The 24,170-nt window shown below is 36.2% G+C and overlaps 2 protein-coding genes across 2 annotated transcripts; one reads left to right on the top strand and one right to left on the bottom strand.

The window, feature by feature from the left end:
* Positions 1-1,496: 1,496 nt before the first annotated feature.
* On the bottom strand, positions 1,497-2,330 carry LOC117320710. Its single transcript, XM_033875223.1, has 2 exons — positions 2,239-2,330; positions 1,497-2,079 (listed from the first exon to the last, which is right to left on the bottom strand). Exons 1-2 carry the CDS (start codon positions 2,328-2,330, stop codon positions 1,497-1,499), a joined length of 675 nt encoding a protein of 224 aa, XP_033731114.1.
* A 4,694-nt stretch (positions 2,331-7,024) lies between these two features.
* Positions 7,025-17,185, top strand: LOC117320708 (excitatory amino acid transporter 2-like). The gene is made up of 7 exons (XM_033875218.1): positions 7,025-7,073; positions 7,383-7,476; positions 12,298-12,424; positions 13,271-13,504; positions 15,035-15,229; positions 15,631-15,765; positions 16,838-17,185. Exons 3-7 carry the CDS (start codon positions 12,327-12,329, stop codon positions 17,043-17,045), a joined length of 870 nt encoding a protein of 289 aa, XP_033731109.1. The 5' UTR covers positions 7,025-7,073; positions 7,383-7,476; positions 12,298-12,326; the 3' UTR covers positions 17,046-17,185.
* The last annotated feature ends 6,985 nt before the right edge of the window (positions 17,186-24,170 follow it).

Genomic DNA, 24,170 nt, shown 5'->3' with positions numbered 1-24,170 from the left:
ATAGCCTAATATATTATATAAGGGATTAATTAGGCCTATTAAGTAGCTACACCGTGGCACACAGATCTTGACCGGCGGTCAGGGGTGCGTGACGTAGCTGATTGGGACCGGACTTGACTTGAGTGAACAAAGATTAAAACCTTCAACCAACCAATCTAAACCTCACACGTGATTGTATTACATGCAGTATCAAGGCCACGCTCTTTTAGGTTTTCGAAAAATCTAAAATCTGCACTTGATAACATCACAGTTTTAAAACAAGAGCTTGATAAAGAAATTCGGCAAGGTCGCATTCAAAGCCCATTTGGTTCACCTCCATTTTCAAATTTTCAGGTTTCTCCATTAGTCTTGGTTCCAAAAAAGGAACCAAATGAATTCCGTCATGCTTGGTCATAAACAATTTGTGATAACCTGATGGATCGTCTATCAATGGTGGTATAGACTCAGATGACACTATCTTACCAAACTAATGATGATGCTATCTCTCTCACCAAAAGCTTCGGTTCTGAATCTTTACAGGCAACATCTGATATTGAGTCGACTTTTCGGCTTATCCCGATTCATCCCCAAGGCTATGAACTATTAGGGTTCCAGATTGATGGCAAATTTTATTTTGATACATTTACCATTGGGATGTTCCATTTCATGCCGCTTTTTGGAAGTTTTAAGCTCAGCAATACATTGGGTAATGGAAAACAAATATCTGGTTGCCGGTATGGTTCATATTCTGGATAATGTTTTGTTTGTCCGTCCACCAGTTTATAGTACTAAATGTATGGGGGATCTCACTTTTTTTTTTAAAGTTTTTGCCATCAGACCAGCATTCCCATCAAACAAATTAAAACAGTTAACCCCTGTAATTTCTTAACCGTTTTATGCATTGAGTTAGTGTAAAGATGGAAGCTAGATTTGGGCAATATGGTCTTTTTGTATGCTACTGTGTACCCACCGTCATAGGGTCGAGTAGACAATATGGTCTTTTTGTATGCTTTTTGTACCCACCGTCACAGGGTCGAGGAGGCAATATGATCTTTTTGTATGCTGTTTTGTACCCACCGTCACAGGGTCAAGAAGGCAACATGGTCTTTTTGTATGCTTCTTTGTACCCACCGTCACAGGGTCGAGAGGCAATATGGTCTTTTTGTATGCTGTTTTGTACCCACCGTCACAGGGTCAAGAAGGCAATATGGTCTTTTTGTATGCTTCTTTGTACCCACCGTCACAGAGTCGAGGAGGCAATATGGTCTTTTTGTATGCTTCTTTGTACCCACCGTCATAGGGTCGAGTAGACAATATGGTCTTTTTGTATGCTTCTTTGTACCCACCGTCACAGGGTCGAGGAGGCAATATGATCTTTTTGAATGCTGTTTTGTACCCACCGTCACAGGGTCAAGAAGGCAGCATGGTCTTTTTGTATGCTTCGTTGTACCCACCGTCACAGGGTCGAGAGGCAATATGGTCTTTTTGTATGCTGTTTTGTACCCACCGTCACAGGGTCAAGAAGGCAATATGGTCTTTTTGTATGCTTCTTTGTACCCACCGTCACAGGGTCGAGGAGGCAATATGGTCTTTTTGTATGCTTCTTTGTACCCACCGTCACAGGGTCGAGGAGCCAATATGGTCTTTTTGTATGCTTCTTTGTACCCACTGACACAGGGTCGAGGAGGCAATATGGTCTTTTTGTATGCTTCTTTGTACCCACCGTCACAGGGTCGAGGAGGCAACATGGTCTTTTTATATGCAACTGTGTACCCACCGTCATAGGGTCGAGGAGGCAATATGGTCTTTTTGTATGCTACTGTGTACCCACCGTCATAGGGTCGAGGAGGCAACATGGTCTTTTTGTATGCTACTGTGTACCCACCGTCATAGGGTCGAGGAGGCAATATGGTCTTTTTGTATGCTGTTTTGTACCCACCGTCATAGGGTCGAGGAGGCAATATGGTCTTTTTGTATGCTGTTTTGTACCCACCGTCATAGGGTCGAGGAGGCAATATGGTCTTTTTGTTTGCTACGGTGTACCCACCGTCAAAGGGTCGAGGAGCCAATATGGTCTTTTTGTATGCTTCTTTGTACCCACTGTCAAAGGGTCGAGGAGGCAATATGGTCTTTTTGTATGCTACTGTGTACCCACCGTCACAGGGTCAAGAAGGCAACATGGTCTTTTTGTATGCTTCTTTGTACCCACCGTCACAGGGTCGAGGAGGCAACATGGTATTTTTGTATGCTACTGTGTACCGACCGTCATAGGGTCGAGGAGGCAATATGGTCTTTTTGTATGCTACTTTGTACCCACCTTGAGTTGTCATGATGTAGTATACACTCGGCATTTTCCTATCTGTTTTGTTAACTTAGCATCCATTTCTTCCGGGCATATGGTCGGGAAGTAAAGGTGGTATATCATGGAAATTAATATGTTCAGCTTCCAGAATTGTATATCCACTACTTGTGGGCATTGGGTAGGGAACGTACGTTTATACATGAACAGATTTGTGTGCAGTAACGAATGACAGAGTTCTTTAATCCTGTGTTCGATACATGGTAGTTTATTTTGTTGTTTGGTTCTGGAATAAACGCTTACATTTTCCATGTCATTCACCTTTCTAAAAAGATATTGCTGACCACTATTGCTGCGGATGGGGGATGATTTCTACAACACACAACATGTGTACTGTAAGCATTTACAGAAATCATTATTGCGGGCTTCGACCGCCATCTAAGACTTTTTGGAGATGATATGTTGTTATCGAAAGAGGTATTCTCTGAAGCATTTGTCGTTTAATAGAATAAACGGACATATTCGATTCAAATTGAGTGTCTTTGTTATAATTATTACTATACTTAGTAAAATATCTACCAAGCTTGCCATGCTGGTTGCCCTGTATAAAAATATGTACACAACCATGTTCTGACAATTACGTGTACTCGACTACGAGTGGGCTAGGATACCGCTAATCAATTACAAGCTGTGAAAATACGGTCCAGACGCTCGTCACACCTGTCACAACATCACAGGTGTATGTGCTTTTAGGCGTTTTAATCGCCACGTACCAATTATCCATTGCACATCAAACTTGTTCCGAATTGATACTTTTGCAAGTTGTTTATAAATAAGCTTGAGTTGTTTTTGTTTTTTTGTTTTTTGTTTTTGTTTTTTTTCTTCTTCTTTTACAATTTCGTTAATACTTTAGGGAATTCATATTCTATTTAAATCAAACATATTTACATTTAGATTCAGCGAGTTTCGTTTTCCCTACAAGCAATCAGAATTCGTATCGCAAAAGTTTGAAGTTAAAACAATTATCATAAGTTGGCTCTTTAACATCACATATATACCATGGAATACGGTACGAAAACCACTATAGTCAAATGGTCATGTGGTAATTGCGAATTGAACACCCACGATACTGAACGTTCACGCTTTGGATCTTTTTCTGTGTTTTACTATCCTTTCATGGGTAAGTTTTCAATTTCGGACAACTATCGGAAAATCCAAGATAGCGGTATCTCCAAGTGGATTTGCAACATATTAATTGCTTTTTCACATCTTGTATGAATTCTTAACTTCTATTATTAGAAGTATTATAATCGAAATCAAAAAGGGTATGCAACAGCCCATGACCTCATGATCATGGTTATAAACAGGGTGATGCAAGTCGTTATAAGTTAGAATAGTATATTATTAAAATATAACATGTTCTTTAAATGTTATATACGGCCTGTTATTATAGAAAATGCCGCAAACATAAACTAAGTTGATGGTATTCATATAACAAATCCATTTCTAACGAATGATGTACCGAATGTTAGAAATATATTAGCATTTTAAGACTCCTGATGGATTCGTTTTGGTAACACTTGTTATTACATTACTCACAAAATGTAACTCGAAATATCTATTCAGCACTTACATGATTGTTGTCTAATGTTCATTAATCGCAGGTACGTGAGGGGGATGTCACCGAAACGTGGTCAACGGTTTTGGGGCTTCGAGTGTGTTTCCGAGAAAAATCGCAATAACGCTAAAACTAAAGTCTTTTTCATTTTGCACTTTCAGCATTTTCAGTTTCATCCTAAATGACGTAAGCTTTATATAGCAAATCGTTCCGTGTACACTTAAAATTCACACATGCATATGATTTGTTCATCATGGGGTTACTATGAAATTATGCATTCATGAATGTTACAATTGGTGCATTCCGCCACCTTCATTCACTAATTGCCCATAATTGCTCACATAAAGAGATATCGTTAGCGCGTACTAATGAATATTCAAAAACTGACGTCAGTCCCAAGCAAGTTGACGGCAACGTTACGAGAACTTTCATGGATGTCTCCCAACAATTCATGAAGAAATGCTTTCTAAAGATTGCCTTGTGAAATTGACCTTACAACATATTGTTTAGGAAAGTCTGCTCTGGGTTAATAGAAATTAACAAATTTCTCCGTTGTAAAATACACGGTCCCCGACGTTCAAACGTTTTGGCGCCACAGTGTTTGTTTACAAATGCACGATTTTGGAGGGGAAAGATTGTAACAGTCATGACTCACGAGCGTGTATTATTGACACGAGAGTGTATTACTGGCAAATAATACACGATTTTAAGCCGATCAAAATTGGCGTTGCATAGCAAACGTGGTAGAATTACAAATAATATGTCAGGGATAGCTAAGGTGATTTTGTATCGTTTTTCAAATGATTGTTTCTCAAATTACCTATTTGGGATTATGTGTGAACATCTGGCTCATCATAAAATCTACAACATAATATAATTGTTAATTTTGCCTAGTCACTGATCAGTCATTTGGTCTGTATTGACTTTGTACACGGTTTCAATTGTTTTCCAGAAATTGTACACCCTTTTGATTTCTCAGTTGTTAATAAGTCGAATAAAAGGATTGAACAATATAGGACCTAACAGCTGCCGCTTATATTGTTCATAGTTTAATTTGAATGATGAAGTTATGCTTGTAGTCAGTTATATTGTACTCTTAACTACCAAATCAAATCTGACATATATGTATGGACATATATCCTGGTCAGCTGTTCTGGAGCCCTGTGTGACATATCTTACTGTCATCATAACATGATATCATAACATCCTTGTAGGTCTCGTCACAAATCATACACCAATAAAAACTTGCTCAGTTTATCTTAATTTACAGGTCAGGTTTTACAAAAACATTTGTATGGTACCATCTTAAATAAATGTTTGGTATGTCTCAACAACATCGCATTCATTTATTTTTAACCGGTGCATACTCTGCTACCACTATTTAAACTTCAGTTCCATCATTCTTCCTACCCAAAAGTATCTTCAGAAGTCAAAGAATTGAGGTAAAATTTGAAAATAAAGGTATTGACCAGTAAACAATATCATAATATCAAATGATGGGGGAATTATTTGATGCAAACGTTTTTATGAAGATAAGATAATATAACAAAAAAATTATGTATGCATAATATTTATGCTGAACTACAGTATCAGAATATGTGATACATTGTACATGGTATTTTTCAATGGAAAAGTGTGGGATATTTGAAATATCATTCATTGTAAGTTTGTACAAGTATACAACTTGTGAAATTAAAGTCTGATATAGAATGATGTTGGAACATGTCTGATATAAACATTGAGCAAAGTTAAAGTTATCAAATTGCAAGTAAATTAACATATTGTATATCATAATTCTTGTGGAAGAGGAAACAATCTATATGATCAAAGTGTGAAGAATAGTATTATTATATCATGGAAGTATGACTTGATTACTGTAACTGGGCGATTGTAAATATGGAGGGATCCCAGCTAGGACCCTAGCTCTGGCTTACCTTCCTGACTGAAAATGTTTTAGGTGGATTAAAAGAAGAACAGAAAGGAAAAATATCCCTTCAATACAAAAAGCATTCCCTTTAAGTGATTACTATAACTAGAGGTGAATCAAAGCAGACTTCCAGTGTTAACTGTGTTTCGTGAGTTGTATCACTTCCAGCAGTTAAGAAATATATCTGGTACGATAACTTTGCCTAGTTATACAGTCCTCCGTCCAGGAGAAGGGAACGGCAGGGACATTAAAAAATCGAGCTTTGTACCATCATGTTCGTTATAACACTCACCCATACCACTCGGCTGTATTCATTAAAATCTTGAGAAATATTGTCACAACTAAGATTAGCCGCCACACCTAAGTTAATTGGTATCAAATTCGTTATTACATCCATCCATACCACTAAGCTGTATGTTAATGTCTACATCGAAAGAATAGGTGTATTCATCTTGAGAAAGATTTCACAATTAGGGTTCACTGCCACAGCTAAGGTAGCAGATTGCAATCATAGAACTCTTTGAGACTTGTAGTTTGAGTTTTCCAGAGACGGTGAATCGTCGTCATATGACGCATAGTTCCGTCATCTTCAAAATCCTTTGACATGGATATTTGTATACATTTGGTGATAACTTGTGTTTTGTCGATACCAATGCACCAGGAGGTGGTGGATATTTGTCAAAATAGTTAACTTAACGTATAACTGTCACTGTATGCCTTACCCCTTAATTGTTCTAGTTGAAAGTTTTAAACAAGTATATCGTTGATTTAATTAAACATGCCTAAATCCTTTAACGTCATTTCAGAAGGGTAAGCAATGATTAGCTATCAGTCAAAGAGCACCAGGGATATGTGTATATATTTGATTAAAGTGCGAGATATGGTTCTATTGTGTTATTTATCATGCCCCTCTTTATTTCTTACCAATCGTGGCATATGTTCAGAATATACACACGTAAACCATGCTGCTTAATAATTACAAAATAACCAAAAATGTCTTAAGCAAATATCAAATCATAGGGTTAAAGCACAACATTTGTGACAAGACCTCCATGGACGAAACAGTTTATGGTTCAGCGTTATTTAATTCGGCAGCATATGTTATTTACGATATCTAAATTGATATCTGCAGATATCTGTTTGTCTTTTTCAATTCAATATTATATACTATATTACAAATAATATTATTATATTATTATATTTACAGAAACATTATTCCAGACAATATACTGACGGCCTGTTTCCAAAAGGTACTAAGTATACAATTACATGAAGCATTGCGTATAATTTTATCCTTTAAAGACACCGCGTAGGACCGTTATATAAAAAGGCTTTGCAAGACAAAAAATATCTTTCACAATGTTCTTCTCGTTAGCACTGCAATACGAGAAAGGCTCCTTAACTCAATATATATACATGTTTATAGATATTGGTGTTTTCGACAATTGCACAATCCGATTTGTATGTAAAAGGAAGAAATATATATCCATGCGTAGCACAATAACAAACACACACATATACATTGTACTATGTTTTAAAGTATGTGTGATTTTTAACAGACTCAGACAAGATACGATGTTAAAACAGAATTTAACTCGACCAATACAACGCTCTCCCGGTCTATTGGTACAGCGGCTGGCACAAATGTTTTAGGTAAGTGGACCGATCTGGTTTAGTATCAGCCTGGGACACGGGAAGAGACATTTAGTTTCGCATAAAGATATGTTTGCATGGGTAGTGAATAGATTTCAAAATTACACAAAAATCATAGTACTAATTTAATTCTTATTAATTTCAAAAAAAAAGTTTGAGTACTTAGATAAGGCTTATGCAAAAATATCACCACAATGGTAAAAAACATGATACCTAAAATAAACTTGTGTTATTAAAGTGGGTACGTAAACATATCAAATATGATATTTAACTGATATCATTTTTTTTTTAAATCTCATATCAATGGATGCTTACAATGTAAATACAAAAGAGAAGTGTACTTAATGATAATTTGTGAGAAATCACTTATTTACATTCCCTTTTTATGATGAAGTTTAGAGAAATGACATATTTACGTTCACTTTTTATGTGAAGTCCAGATAAATCACTTATCTAGTTCCCTTTTTATAATGAAGTCCAGAGAAAGTACTGATATACATTTTTAATATTCATGTCTCGCTATAACCGATAAAAATGGGTTGTACTCTAAATAAACTACAAAGCGCTTTGTGATGAGAGCACACTCCGGTTTTTATAAGAGTACACTCCATTTTTTTCTTTTATCACTCCTGTATATTAAAGTTAATCCTAAAAAATTAATCGTCAGTGCATATTCCCTGTAAAAAATACTTTTATTGATGGATTATTTTCTCCTTTTGGTCTTTGATATTTCTAGTTTGCGGATGATATGCTGCTGAACATTGATCACGTTAAACTTTAGCTAATTCATAAAAAAAAATCTACCAAAGCAATAGCAGTGTACATAATTGATTTAAAGCTTATCTCATATGCTCATCAAAATCATAATGTATGTTGCTTGGCAAAGGTGTAAGCCATGCATTTCATGTATACAGTGATGTCTTGTGGATTAGAATGCGTTTCACGTATACAGTGATGTCTTGTGGATTAGAATGCGTTTCACATATACAATGTCGTGTGGATTACCAAGCCTTTCATGTATACAATGATGTCGTGTGGATTATCATGAGTTTCATGTATACAATGATGTGTGGGTGGATTAGCATGCGTTTCATGTATACAATGATGTCGTGTGGATTTTCATGCGTTTCACGTATACAATGATGTCGTGTGGATTAGCATGCGTTTCATGTATACAATGATGTCGTGTGGATTTTCATGCGTTTCACGTATACAATGATGTCGTGTGGATTAGCATGCGTTTCGTGTATACAATGATGTTTGGATTAGCATGCGTTTCATGTATACAATGATGTCGTGTGGATTAGCATGCGTTTCATGTATACAGTGATGTCGTGTGGATTAGCATGCGTTTCCAGTATACAATGATGCCGTGTGGATTAGCATGCGTTTCACGTATACAGTGATGTCGTGTGGATTAGCATGCGTTTCATGTATACAGTGATGTCGTGTGGATTAGCATGCGTTTCCAGTATACAATGATGTTGTGTGGATTAGCATGCGTTTCACGCATACAGTGATGTCGTGTAGATTTTCATGCGTTTCGTGTATACAATGATTTCGTGTGGATTAGCATGCGTTTCATGTACACAATAATGTCGCGTGGATTAGCATGCGTTTCATGTATACAATGATGTTTGGATTAGCATGCGTTTCGTGTATACAATGATGTCGTGTGGATTTTCATGCGTTTCACGTATACAGTGATGTCGTGTGGATTTTCATGCGTTTCACGTATACAATGATGTCGTGTGGATTAGCATGCGTTTTGTGTATACAATGATGTCGTGTGGATTAGCATGCGTTTCGTGTATACAATGATGTTTGGATTAGCATGCGTTTCACGTATACAATGATGTCGTGTGGATTAGCATGCGTTTCATGTATACAATGATGTCGTGTGGATTAGCATGCGTTTCGTGTATACAATGATGTTTGGATTAGCATGCGTTTCACGTATACAATGATGTCGTGTGGATTAGCATGCGTTTCATGTATACAATGATTTCGTGTGGATTAGCATGCGTTTCATGTATACAATGACGTCGTGTGGATTAGCATGTGTTTCATGTATACAAAGATGTGTGGATTAGCATGCGTTTCGTGTATACAATGATGTTTGGATTAGCATGTGTTTCGAGTACACAATGATGTTTGGATTAGCATGCGGTTCACGTATACAATGATGTCGTGTGGATAAGCATGCGTTTCGTGTATACAATGATGTCGTGTGGATTAGCATGCTTTTTGTGTATACAATGATGTCGTGTGGATTATCATGTGTTTCGTGTATACAATGATGTTTGGATTAGCATGCGTTTCACGTATACAATGATGTCGTGTGGATTAGCATGCGTTTCGTGTATACAATGATGTTTGGATTAGCATGCGTTTCACGTATACAATGATGTCGTGTGGATTAGCATGCGTTTCATGTATACAATGATTTCGTGTGGATTAGCATGCGTTTCATGTACACAATAATGTCGCGTGGATTAGCATGCGTTTCATGTATACAATGATGTTTGGATTAGCATGCGTTTCGTGTATACAATGATGTCGTGTGGATTTTCATGCGTTTCACGTATACAGTGATGTCGTGTGGATTTTCATGCGTTTCACGTATACAATGATGTCGTGTGGATTAGCATGCGTTTTGTGTATACAATGATGTCGTGTGGATTAGCATGCGTTTCGTGTATACAATGATGTTTGGATTAGCATGCGTTTCACGTATACAATGATGTCGTGTGGATTAGCATGCGTTTCATGTATACAATGATGTCGTGTGGATTAGCATGCGTTTCGTGTATACAATGATGTTTGGATTAGCATGCGTTTCACGTATACAATGATGTCGTGTGGATTAGCATGCGTTTCATGTATACAATGATTTCGTGTGGATTAGCATGCGTTTCACGTATACAATGATGTGTGGATTAGCATGCGTTTTGTGTATACAATGATGTCGTGTGGATTAGCATGCGTTTCGTGTATACAATGATGTTTGGATTAGCATGCGTTTCACGTATACAATGATGTCGTGTGGATTAGCATGCGTTTCATGTATACAATGATGTCGTGTGGATTAGCATGCGTTTCGTGTATACAATGATGTTTGGATTAGCATGCGTTTCACGTATACAATGATGTCGTGTGGATTAGCATGCGTTTCATGTATACAATGATTTCGTGTGGATTAGCATGCGTTTCATGTATACAATGACGTCGTGTGGATTAGCATGTGTTTCATGTATACAAAGATGTGTGGATTAGCATGCGTTTCGTGTATACAATGATGTTTGGATTAGCATGTGTTTCGAGTACACAATGATGTTTGGATTAGCATGCGGTTCACGTATACAATGATGTCGTGTGGATAAGCATGCGTTTCGTGTATACAATGATGTCGTGTGGATTAGCATGCGTTTTGTGTATACAATGATGTCGTGTGGATTATCATGTGTTTCGTGTATACAATGATGTTTGGATTAGCATGCGTTTCACGTATACAATGATGTCGTGTGGATTAGCATGCGTTTCGTGTATACAATGATGTTTGGATTAGCATGCGTTTCACGTATACAATGATGTCGTGTGGATTAGCATGCGTTTCATGTATACAATGATTTCGTGTGGATTAGCATGCGTTTCATGTACACAATAATGTCGCGTGGATTAGCATGCGTTTCATGTATACAATGATGTTTGGATTAGCATGCGTTTCGTGTATACAATGATGTCGTGTGGATTTTCATGCGTTTCACGTATACAGTGATGTCGTGTGGATTTTCATGCGTTTCACGTATACAATGATGTCGTGTGGATTAGCATGCGTTTTGTGTATACAATGATGTCGTGTGGATTAGCATGCGTTTCGTGTATACAATGATGTTTGGATTAGCATGCGTTTCACGTATACAATGATGTCGTGTGGATTAGCATGCGTTTCATGTATACAATGATGTCGTGTGGATTAGCATGCGTTTCGTGTATACAATGATGTTTGGATTAGCATGCGTTTCACGTATACAATGATGTCGTGTGGATTAGCATGCGTTTCATGTATACAATGATTTCGTGTGGATTAGCATGCGTTTCATGTATACAATGACGTCGTGTGGATTAGCATGTGTTTCATGTATACAAAGATGTGTGGATTAGCATGCGTTTCGTGTATACAATGATGTTTGGATTAGCATGTGTTTCGAGTACACAATGATGTTTGGATTAGCATGCGGTTCACGTATACAATGATGTCGTGTGGATAAGCATGCGTTTCGTGTATACAATGATGTTTGGATTAGCATGTGTTTCGAGTACACAATGATGTTTGGATTAGCATGCGGTTCACGTATACAATGATGTCGTATACAATGATGTCGTATACAATGATGTCGTGTGGATTAGCATGCGTTTCATGTATACAATGATGTCGTGTGGATTAGCATGCGTTTCATGTATACAATGATGCCGTGTGGATTTTCATGCGTTTCACGTATACAATGATGTCGTGTGGATTAGCATGCGTTTCATGTATACAATGATGTCGTGTGGATTTTCATGCGTTTCACGTATACAATGATGTCGTGTGGATTAGCATGCGTTTCATGTATACAATGATGTCGTGTGGATTTTCATGCGTTTCACGTATACAATGATGTCGTGTGGATTAGCATGCGTTTCGTGTATACAATGATGTTTGGATTAACATGCGTTTCCTGTACACAGTGATGTCGTGTGGATTAGCATGCGTTTCGTGTTTACAATGATGTCGTGTGGATTAGCATGCGTTTTCTGTACACAATTATGTCGTTTCAGGTATTCTTTTTCTATCCACTGTTATTGGAATGGCCACCAGTAAGATGGGCGAGAAAGGAAAGATCGTTGTAGACCTGTTCGAAGCTTTCTCATTGATATTTATTAAAATTCTCACTTGGTTTATGTGGTAAGTACATAATATTCTGATCATGATATCCTTATCCATTCTGGCACTAATACTTGTATCAAAGGCGTGATATTATTTCAACAGTTTAACATTTTCTTATCTGACCTCTTATTTTTAGTTGAAAATGTAATATTTACCAAATGTAAATGTCATATGATAAAAGATGTAAGTAAATGTTAATACCATTATAGATATAATTTTACAGATAACAAAATGTAAATAGCATAATAGATGTGGGTATGAGGTTAACAAAATGTAAATATCATAATAGATGTGGGTATGAGGTTAACAAATGTAAATAGCATAATAGATGTGGGTGTAATGTTAACAAATGTAAATATCATAATAGATGTGGGTGTGAGGTTAACAAATGTAAATATCATAATAGATGTGGGTATGAGGTTAACAAAATGTAAATATCATAATAGATGTGGGTGTGAGGTTAACAATGTAAATATCATAATAGATGTGGGTGTGAGGTTAACAAAATGTAAATATCATAATAGGTGTGGGTGTGAGGTTAACAAAATGTAAATATCATAATAGATGTAAGTGCAAGTTTAAGAAAATATAAATACCATTATATATGTGAGTGGGAGGTTAGCAAAATGTGAATAACATTACAGATGTGGGTGTAATGTTAACAAATGTAAATAACACCATATACACTGTATAACATCAAATTCAAATTTAAAGTACTCATAATTAATTACTTTAAATTTGATGGCAATGATAGGTTATGATAAGCTTATCACGTGACTTGTTATATTATGTAAGAAAAAGAGTAATGCATTAAATGGCACATGTAGTATTACAACTACATACATGGTATTTACATTCAAACAGGTCGACACCAGTAGGCGTGGCTAGTCTGATAGCCGTATCAGTGGCGCAGGTCAATGACATTGAGGACACCTTCAACAGCCTAGGTCTCCTGGTGGTCGCCTTCTTAATAGGAATTCTTCTCCAACAACTTGTCCTGTATCCGTCCGCACTGTTTATAATCTTCAGAATGAACCCTCTGTATTTTTATTTCAAAGCAGCCAAGGCTTGGATGGCGGTGTTTGGTCCTCCCAGCTCGTAAATATATGTTTGCACTGCACAGATACATTTGTCAACATTGTACTTGTTTACCGATATGTTTTATAGCGCATTGGCCATCTTAATCTGTTAATTCTTCATTTTGCCCGTGTCTTTTGTACAATATATTTAAATATATAAACGATATTCAACAGTGCTATCAAACGAAATCAGTAAAAAAAAAAACGAAGATTCTTTGTTAAAGACAAAATATACAACATCGTCCATACGGAAACCAAATGCTACACTAAGACAGCCAATACACAAAAGAAAATATACTACATCGTCCATACGGAAACCAAATGCTACACTAAGACAGCCAAAACACAAAGAAAAAATACAACATCGTCCATACGGAAACGAAATGATACACCAAGACAGCCAATACACAAAAGAAAATATACTACATCGTCCATACGGAAACCAAATGCTACACTAAGACAGCCAAAACACAAAGAAAAAATACAACATCGTCCATACGGAAACCAAATGCTACACTAAGACAGCCAATACACAAAAGATAATATACAACATCGTCCATACGGAAAACAAATGATGTACCTAATTAGTCAAAAGCAAAAGAAAATATGCTACAACATCCAAACGAGAAACAAATTATAGACCACGGTTATCAATACACAAAAGAAAAAACACTTCATCGTCCATACCGAAAACAAATGATATACCAAGGTAGTCAATACGGACACAAGCTATATCACATGGTTCATACAAAATACAAATGATATACCAAAGTAGTCGATACGGAACACAAGCTATATCACATGGTTCATACAAAATACAAATGATATACCAAGGTGTTCGATACGGAATACAAGCTATATCACATGGTTCATACAAAATACAAATGATATACCAAGGTGGTCAATACGGAACACAAGCTATATCACATGGTCATACAAAATACAAATGATATACCAAGGTGGTCAATACGGAACACAAGCTATATCACATGGTCATACAAAATACAAATGATATACCAAGGTGGTCAATACGGAACACAAGCTATATCACATGGTTCATACAAAATACAAATGATATACCAAAGTGGTCGATACGGAACACAAGCTATATCACATGGTTCATACAAAATACAAATGATATACCAAGGTGGTCAATACGGAACACAAGCTATATCACATGGTTCATACAAAATACAAATGATATACCAAGGTAGTAAATACGGAACACAAGCTATATCACATGGTTCATACAAAATACAAATGATATACCAATGCAGTCAATATACAAAAGATTCAACAAACATATGAACAGCCGGGGTAGAAGCTGGAGAAAAAACACCTACTATATAATACCAGTACATTATATATCATACAATAAAAATGCATTTAAGTACATAATACATTAAATAGTTTAAAAGACATATATAAAATAACATAATGCATCAAAATTTAGTAAGAAAAACACAGTTTCATTATATATTAAATGTATTAGAAATTATTCTTAAGATATAACGAATAATATAACTTCTTTTAATAAATGTAATTCCAGAGCTATGGGAATTCCAGAGATTTTACGACTTTGCGAAGAAGATTTCCACGTTGATAAGAGAGTATCACGGTTTACAGTGCCGTTTGGAGCCGCGGAGTGTAGAATCGGCAGCATGCACTTCATTGCTCTGTCTGCCCTCTTCATCGCCGCAGTACAGGGTGTCAGTCTCAGTCCTCTACAAGTGGCTATTGTTTGGTTAGTATCGCGTTCTTGGGTTTGGTAATAAAAAAGATGCAGATGCATATCAAATTTATCGGACATACATGTGAGATTTTTTTTAGAATGTAAGGAATTGGTATAAGCTTTATGTATGTGCAGTATGGTTGAATACTGAAAAATAAATGTTTGTTTTAACCAACGCTAGCCGCCATTATTCTTGAAACCCTGACGGGTTATAAGGCGGGTTATGATTCACCTGTCATTGATTTGGCCTTAAATGACTTAAACTGCTGAACTCTTGTCCTGTTGCTTTGACAATGATCTTGTTTGCTGATGCAGTCAAGTTGATGGTATGCTTCTTGTATACTGTATCGCTGTACTGTAATATATATTTTGTGCCCTCTTTTTGCATGACTTTGGACATTTCTATGGTGAAGGATATTGTGTTCCTTGTCTTCACTGGCTGTTCCTGCTGTTCCAAGCTCCTCCCTTGTCGTAGTCCTCATCCTGTTGACGTCAGTTGATGTGGACGGGGAAGCGATGGGTATCCTCTTTACATTAGAGTGGTTCACGTAAGTGTTGACGTGCAATGACACCTTCACTGCAGAGTTTAACAAGGTCTGTGTGTTAATGGACAAACAGTGACTTTACTCTATATGATTAATTACAATTTAAAACAAGTATATGTTAAATAATGAAAATATTACGAGGAAATAATCTTGTCTTTGGGCTGTATGCAATCCTCGAACCAACTTTATATACACTTGGCGAAGGAAGACAATTTGGACTCGTACAGATGTACGGTACCAAATCAACTTTTCTAAAGTATCTAAAAAATGATATTTCGTCGTGACTAAATCCCTAAAAAGGAACGTTTCTGTGTCAGTGATAAAGACCATGATACATTGGCATGATGATAGCGACCAATCGTCTGGAGTATATGAACGCAATGATCGTAATGTAATGATAATAAATACAAGTCCAGATCATGAGTCGAATTACAGAAACGATTTGTACAGTGTAGTTGAAGTAATTGTGGGCGTCACTGAGTTAGATATTCCAATACTACAAAATACGAGGTATCGTTATACAGGCGGAATTATCTTTTGAATGGAATTAGGAACCTCTCTTCTTCTATAAATATTTACAGTTTCAAGTTTATGATTTATTGATAGATTATTATATCGAATGTATGTAAAAGAAGTCAATGTCACTTTTAAGTTAGAGTTTAATTTATCTCTCTCTCTCTCTGTCTCTAAAATACTATTTTAGTCGAATTCCTGAACGTTTACTGCATCAAACTTCGTCTCGTTGACGAATTATTCATAGTTGGCGCTACTTTGTCAACCAATACAAAGTTTTTTTGAGATTTCAAAGCGTAACTATGAACAAGCATAAAAATAACAATAGGAAAATTCAACATCATGCATATATACATTTGGATACGGAAAGTATTTGATATACGATATACACAATTATCTTTGTACAATATATACGTTACAGTAAATGTGCGCAGAACTGAAAAAAAAATATGTTACTTTTGTGATATTAAATCGGCAAGGGTCAATGTGAAATTTAGTGTTTTGCTCTATAAGATATGTATATTCATGTCGAGAGCCTGATATATACATATACGTTTTTCAGGGACAGATTGCGATCAACTAGTAATGCCATGGCCAGTACTATATGTACAATGCTAGTGGATAAGCTATGTAGAGGTAAACTAGAAGTGGTTACTTCTGGTAAAACAACATCGACGGGAGAAGGTGGCGCTGACACCGATGGCGATTTTTCTGATCTGGCTGATGATAGTAAAGATGGCCCGAATTCTGTTCTATTAAAGATACATTAAATATCTCCAATTTACAATTTGTTTATTACCATTTCGAGAGAGCAGGAAATGAAAGTGAATCATTGACTGTATTCATTCAAGTACATCCTGATAAGAGTTTAGTTTATGTCATGCATTGAGAACCACTATCATACCAGTGTTTTAGTTTATGTCGTGTAGGGGCTATTGAGAACCACTATCATACCAGTGTTCAGTTTATGCCATGCACTAAGAACCACTACCATACAAGTGTTTTAGTTTATGTCATGCACTGAAAACCACTATCACTACGGTGTTTTAGTTTATGTCGTGTAGGGCCTATTGAGAACCACAATTATACCAATATTTTAGTTGATGCCATGCACTGAGAACCACATCATACAAGTGTTTTAGTTTATGCCATGCACTGAAAACCACTATCACTACGGTGTTTTAGTTTATGCCATGCACTAAGAACTACTATCATACCAATATTTTAGTTTATGTCATGCACTGAGAACCACTATCACTACGGTGTTTTAGTTTATGTCATACACTGAGAACCACTATCATACCAGTGTTTTAGCTTATGTCATACACTGAGAACCACTACCATACCAGTGTTTTAGTTTATGTCATACACTGAGAACCACTACCATACCAGTGTTTTAGTTTATGTCATACACTGAGAACCACTATCATACCAGTGTTTTAGCTTATGTCATACACTAAGAACTACTATCATACCAATATTTTAGTTTATGTCATGCACTGAAAACCACTATCACTACGGTGTTTTAGTTTATGTCATACATTGAGAACCACTATCACTACGGTGTTTTAGTTTATGTCATACACTTAGAACCACTATCATACCAATGTTTTAGTTTATGTCATGCACTGAAAACCACTATCGTACAAGTGTTTTAGTTTATGTCATGCACTGAGAACCACCTTCATACCAGTGTTTTAGTTTATGTCATGCACTGAGAACCACTATCATACCAGTGTTTTAGTTTATGTCATACACTTAGAACCACTACCATACCAGTGTTTTAGTTTATGTCATGCATTGAGAACCACTATCGTACCAGTGTTTTAGTTTATGTCATACACTTAGAACCACTATCGTACCAGTGTTTTAGTTTATGTATGCACTAAGAACCACTATCATACCAGTGCTTTAGTTTATGTATGCACTAAGAACCACTATCATACCAGTGCTTTAGTTTATGTCATGCACTAAGAACCACTACCATACCAGTGTTTTAGTTTATGTCATGCACTGAAAACCACTATCAGACCAATGTTTTGTTTATGTCATGCACTGAGAACCACTATCGTACCAGTGTTTTAGTTTATGCCATGCACTAAGAACCACTATCGTACCAGTGTTTTAGTTTATGTCATGCACTAAGAACCACTATCGTACCAGTGTTTTAGTTTATGTCATGCACTGAAAACCACTACCATACCAGTGTTTTAGTTTATGTCATACATTGCGAACCACTATCATACCAGTGTTTTAGTTTATGCCATGCACTAAGAACCACTATCGTACCAGACTAGTGTTTTATTTTATGTCATGCACTGAAAACCACTATCGTACCAGTGTTTTAGTTTATGTCATGCACTGAAAACCACTACCATACCAGTATTTTAGTTTATGCCATGCACTGAGAACCACTATCGTACCAGACTAGTGTTTTATTTTATGTCATGCACTGAAAACCACCATCATACCAGTGTTTTAGTTTATGCCATACACTTAGAACCACTACCATACCAGTATTTTAGTTTATGCCATGCACTGAGAACCACTATCATACCAGTATTTTAGTTTATGCCATGCACTAAGAACCACTATCGTACCAGACTAGTGTTTTATTTTAAGTCATGCACTGAAAACCACCATCATACCAGTGTTTTAGTTTATGCCATACACTTAGAACCACTACCATACCAGTATTTTAGTTTATGCCATGCACTGAGAACCACTATCATACCAGTATTTTAGTTTATGCCATGCACTAAGAACCACTATCGTACCAGTGTTTTAGTTTATGTCATGCACTGAAAACCACTACCATACCAGTGTTTTAGGTTATGTCATACACTGAGAACCACTACCATACCAGTGTTTTAGTTTATGTCATACACTGAGAACCACTACCATACCAGTGTTTTAGTTTATGTCATGCACTGAGAACCACTATCATACCAGTATTTTAGTTTATGCCATACACTGAGAACCACTATCATACCAGTGTTTTAGTTTATTTAATACGTTGAGAACCACTATCAGACCAATGTTTTGTTTATGCCATGCACTGAGAACCACTATCAGACCAATGTTTTAGTTTATGCCATGCACTGAGAACCACTATCGTACCAGTGTTTTAGTTTATGTCATACATTGAGAACCACTATCGTACCAGTGTTTTAGTTTATGTCATACATTGAGAACCACTACCATACCAGTGTTTTAGTTTATGTCATACATTGAGAACCATTACCATAACAGTGTTTTAGTTTATGTCATACACTGAGAACCACTACCATACCAGTGTTTTAGTTTATGTCATACACTGAGAACCACTATCATACCAGTGTTTTAGTTTATGTCATGCACTGAAAACCACTATCATACCAGTGTTTTAGTTTATGCCATGCACTAAAAACCACTATCATACAAGTGTTTTAGTTTATGTCATACACTGAGAACCACTATCGTACCAGTGTTTTAGTTTATGTCATACACTGAGAACCACCATCATACCAGTGTTTTAGTTTATGTCATACACTTAGAACCACTATCATACCAATGTTTTAGTTTATGTCATACACTGAGAACCACTATCGTACCAGTGTTTTAGTTTATGTCATACACTGAGAACCACTATCGTACCAGTGTTTTAGTTTATGTCATGCACTGAGAACCACTATCGTACCAGTGTTTTAGTTTATGTCATACACTGAGAACCACTATCATACAAGTGTTTTAGTTTATGTCATACACTGAGAACCACTATCATACCAGTGTTTTAGTTTATGTCATACACTGAGAACCACTATCATACCAGTGTTTTAGTTTATGTCATACACTGAGAACCACTATCATACAAGTGTTTTAGTTTATGTCATACACTGAGAACCACTATCGTACCAGTGTTTTAGTTTATGTCATACACTGAGAACCACTATCGTACCAGTGTTTTAGTTTATGTCATACACTGAGAACCACTATCATACAAGTGTTTTAGTTTATGTCATACACTGAGAACCACTATCATACCAGTGTTTTAGTTTATGTCATACACTGAGAACCACTATCATACCAGTGTTTTAGTTTATGTCATACATTGAGAACCACTATCATACCAGTGTTTTAGTTTATGTCATACATTGAGAACCACTATTGTACCAGTGTTTTAGTTAATGCCATGCACTGAGAACCACTATTGTACCAGTGTTTTAGTTTATGTCATACATTGAGAACCACTATTGTACCAGTGTTTTAGTTAATGCCATGCACTGAGAACCACTATTGTACCAGTGTTTTAGTTGATGTCATACACTGAGAACCACTATCGTACCAGTGTTTTAGTTGATGGTATGCATTGAGAAGCCATCATATCAGTGCCAAATTATCTTGTAATAACAAAAAATAAAACCGGATCAATCTTAAATGTTTATAAACTTTAGACGTATTAGACGGACTAAAACCGTGTACTGTTGTTAAAGCGGCTATTCAGGGGAAATATGTCATGCTTCAAAAACCGGCAAATTAATGAAGAAAATACTCTTGTTTTGAAGATACCGATTGAAATTTTGGTGATATGTAAACCCTAGAATCAAAAAAAAATTACTAAGGAATCCTCTCAATGTCAATCGACGATATAACATGCAATTTCCCGACAAATTTTTGCGAATGCGCAAAATCCCGATTTGCTGAATTTAAACATTGGCGGGATAAAAATGGCTTCCTAAGCCAAGAGATTTCGGCCTAAAACTATTAACAACTTTGACAACAAAGCGACGTCGACAGAAATCTGCTCATATCTTGTAAAATGAATAACAATATATTATGATTGCTTTATTAAGTATATCTCTACAACCTTTGTTCTAGCCTAGTATCTAGGCTAAGTTTATGTCCCCGAATAGCCGCTTTAAATCCTTTTTACAAGATATGTAGTCCATGTTAACCACAATACCATTCAAGGTCTTTGGACATTCATTGAAGAAGATTAGCCCTATCTTTCAAACGAGTTACCGTATTTAGTAACGGTTTATTTTATAAACACGTCATTCTCTTCCTTTTTAATGACTGACTTTTAACTGATTGAATAGGTGATATCACCTATTCGAATAGGTGATATCACCAAATGGGAATAAATAGTAAAACGGCGCCCCATACATAACAATATATACAATCTGACAGATGGAGTACATAATTGTTGGTTGCCGCAAAGTGCACATGATTTTATTTTTTTCAATTTCAATTTCTTTATTAACTGTAGGCCATACGGCCCATAAGTACATATTATAAACAAAACAATACATGATAATGGCATAGAACAGCAATGCTACAGTACAAATACAAAGTGGAGTACGGATTAAAGATGTAAAGATCGGATTTTGTTTGCTTCAAATATAAATTTGCCTAAGCGACTTAATTCTTTGATATTTTGTACACTTAATAACTGTATCAATTTGAACATTGAAGGCTTTTGCCAATAGTATTTCTTAATGAGGCGTCTTCTTAAATTGGTATACTTATTACATATTAATACAAAATGGTATTCATCTTCTATCTCAGTCGTTGATTTACAAATTAAACAGTGTCTCAAAATTCGATCAATATTGTTAAAGCGGCCATCGGCCAAAGTCCCCAACTCCACTATGCGTCGGCCCGTGCGCCATGAAGTGTCCTCTTGTTCTACATTGCCATAAATTGGAGATGTGCTAACCTCTTCCTGACTTGATATAAATTGTCTCCGCCCAGACTGTAACTAACGTTATATGGTCGTCACACATTGGCACATTATGTGATACATCGGCGCTGTCCTTGTTTTCAGTGGATCATTTTTAATTTATGTTCTCACTTCATTGAAAGCATAAGCCTTATATATACCTAGTCTTTTAGTTTTACAAAACTGACCCCTTTACCTCTTGACCGCACCCTGTTGTAGGCCTAAACATTTATCTCCCAGCTGACTTGAAAATTAAACCAGATGTAACTATTCGTGAATATAATCAAGGGCCCGGATCGCGGATCGCCGGACGCCGGATCGCCGGACTCATGAATGTCTGTGACGTCACAGAAGGGTCGGTCTACTTTAACGCGTAAAGCTTTAACGCGTTAAAACTTAACGCGTTAAATCTTAACACGTTAAATGTTTTCTTGGAATTTTAACGCGTTAAATTTATTACTTAGCATTTAACGTGATAAACAGCTTCGTTAGTTTAACGCGTTAAAAGTCGTAGCTTTTATTTTAACGTATTAAAATGACTAAAATAACAGACGAATCGAATTCCTTGTTGCATATATACAAAAGTATAAACATTTGAAGGACTAACAGTATGGCTGCCAGAGCCAGCTTTCTGGAGAGAATGCATTGACTCTACTATGAAGCGCCGTTTTACTATTTATTCCCATTTGGTGATATCACCTTTTCAAATAGGTGATATTACCTATTCAAATGAGTGATATTACCTATTCGAATAGGTGATATCACTTAAGAACTTTTTTTAAGTGATATCACCTATTAGTTTCATTAAGTGATATCACCTTTTCGTCACTCAACATTCGACATACGCGACATTCAGATTTTGAATGTTCAGCCACTCAACATACGACATAATTATTATGACATCCAACATTAAAAAAAAATCATATCTTGTATTTTTACCAGCCAACGAGGGAACTTTTGAATGTCCAGCGGCTCGACATACGACATACGACATTCAAAACTTCATATCTTGTATTTTTACCAGCCAACGAGGGAACTTTTGAATGTCCAGCGGCTCGACATACGACATACGACATTCAGATTTTTATTTTGAATGTTCAGCGACTCGAAATACGACATAGGACATTCACATTTTGATTTTGAATGTTCAGCGACTCGACATACGACGTACAAAATTCAAATTTTGAATCATCAGCGGCTCAACATACGACATTCAGATTTTGATTTTGAATGTTCAGTCGCTCAACATACGACGTACAACATTCAAAATATTAATATCTTGTGTTTTCACTAGCCAACGAGGGAATTTCTTAATGTTCAGTGGCTCGGCATACGACATTCATATTTTGAATGTTCAGCCCCTCAACATACGACATTCAGATTTTGATTTTGAATGTTCAGCGACTCGACATACGTCGTATATTAATGACGTCGTACTGCTGAGGCCTGTCTGCTGATCTAAATACATAATAATGTCCAGTCGCAACGGGGCAAAATGTTAAGTTGTGATCGCATAACATTACACGATGTCCGCACGATGCGTGAAATGTAGATTCAGGAACACTGATTATCTGATAGTGTACATGTACAATTTTCGGAATGATTGTTACAGATACATATATGAAAAGGCTATTATTTTACTATATTTACCATTGTATGGCACTGCCACTGTATAACCCTACCAATTCCGTTGCGAGTTCACCGGCTTATGAACTGCCAACTGAAATTTGAATTTGAAAATTTCAAAAAACAAATCGCACGACAAATAAAAAATCGCAGATGGTAAATATAAGCATTGAACAAGCCGTTCAATGCTTAAATGACAGCTTATTACTTTTCCTTTTGGAACAATAATTATCTAAATCAATGGAAAGAGCTTTTTTTTTAATTTGCCAGAACGTCGTCAAAGGCACCAACGATACAGTTAGCCTGTTGTCGATCGCAAACGCGAATAAAAATATCTAATTGTAAAACGCCATGAATCCTAAGAAATCAGCAATAAATATATGAAACACAGATAACAATGATAGATTATGTTAAATGGTTATAACAATTACATTCATTTTGAATGTTTTCATTAAAATGAAATAATTATGTATACCAGGTATGTCTCAGTTACATATAGCATTATAAAAAAAAGTCACGGCTCAAAATATCATAATTAAACTAAAACCATTATAAACAAACACATGAA

This window comes from Pecten maximus, unplaced genomic scaffold, assembly GCF_902652985.1.
Source record: "Pecten maximus unplaced genomic scaffold, xPecMax1.1, whole genome shotgun sequence".
Lineage (NCBI taxonomy): Eukaryota > Metazoa > Mollusca > Bivalvia > Pectinida > Pectinidae > Pecten > Pecten maximus.
Note: the sequence above shows the minus strand (reverse complement) of the source record. Positions and strands in the feature narration are given on the sequence as shown.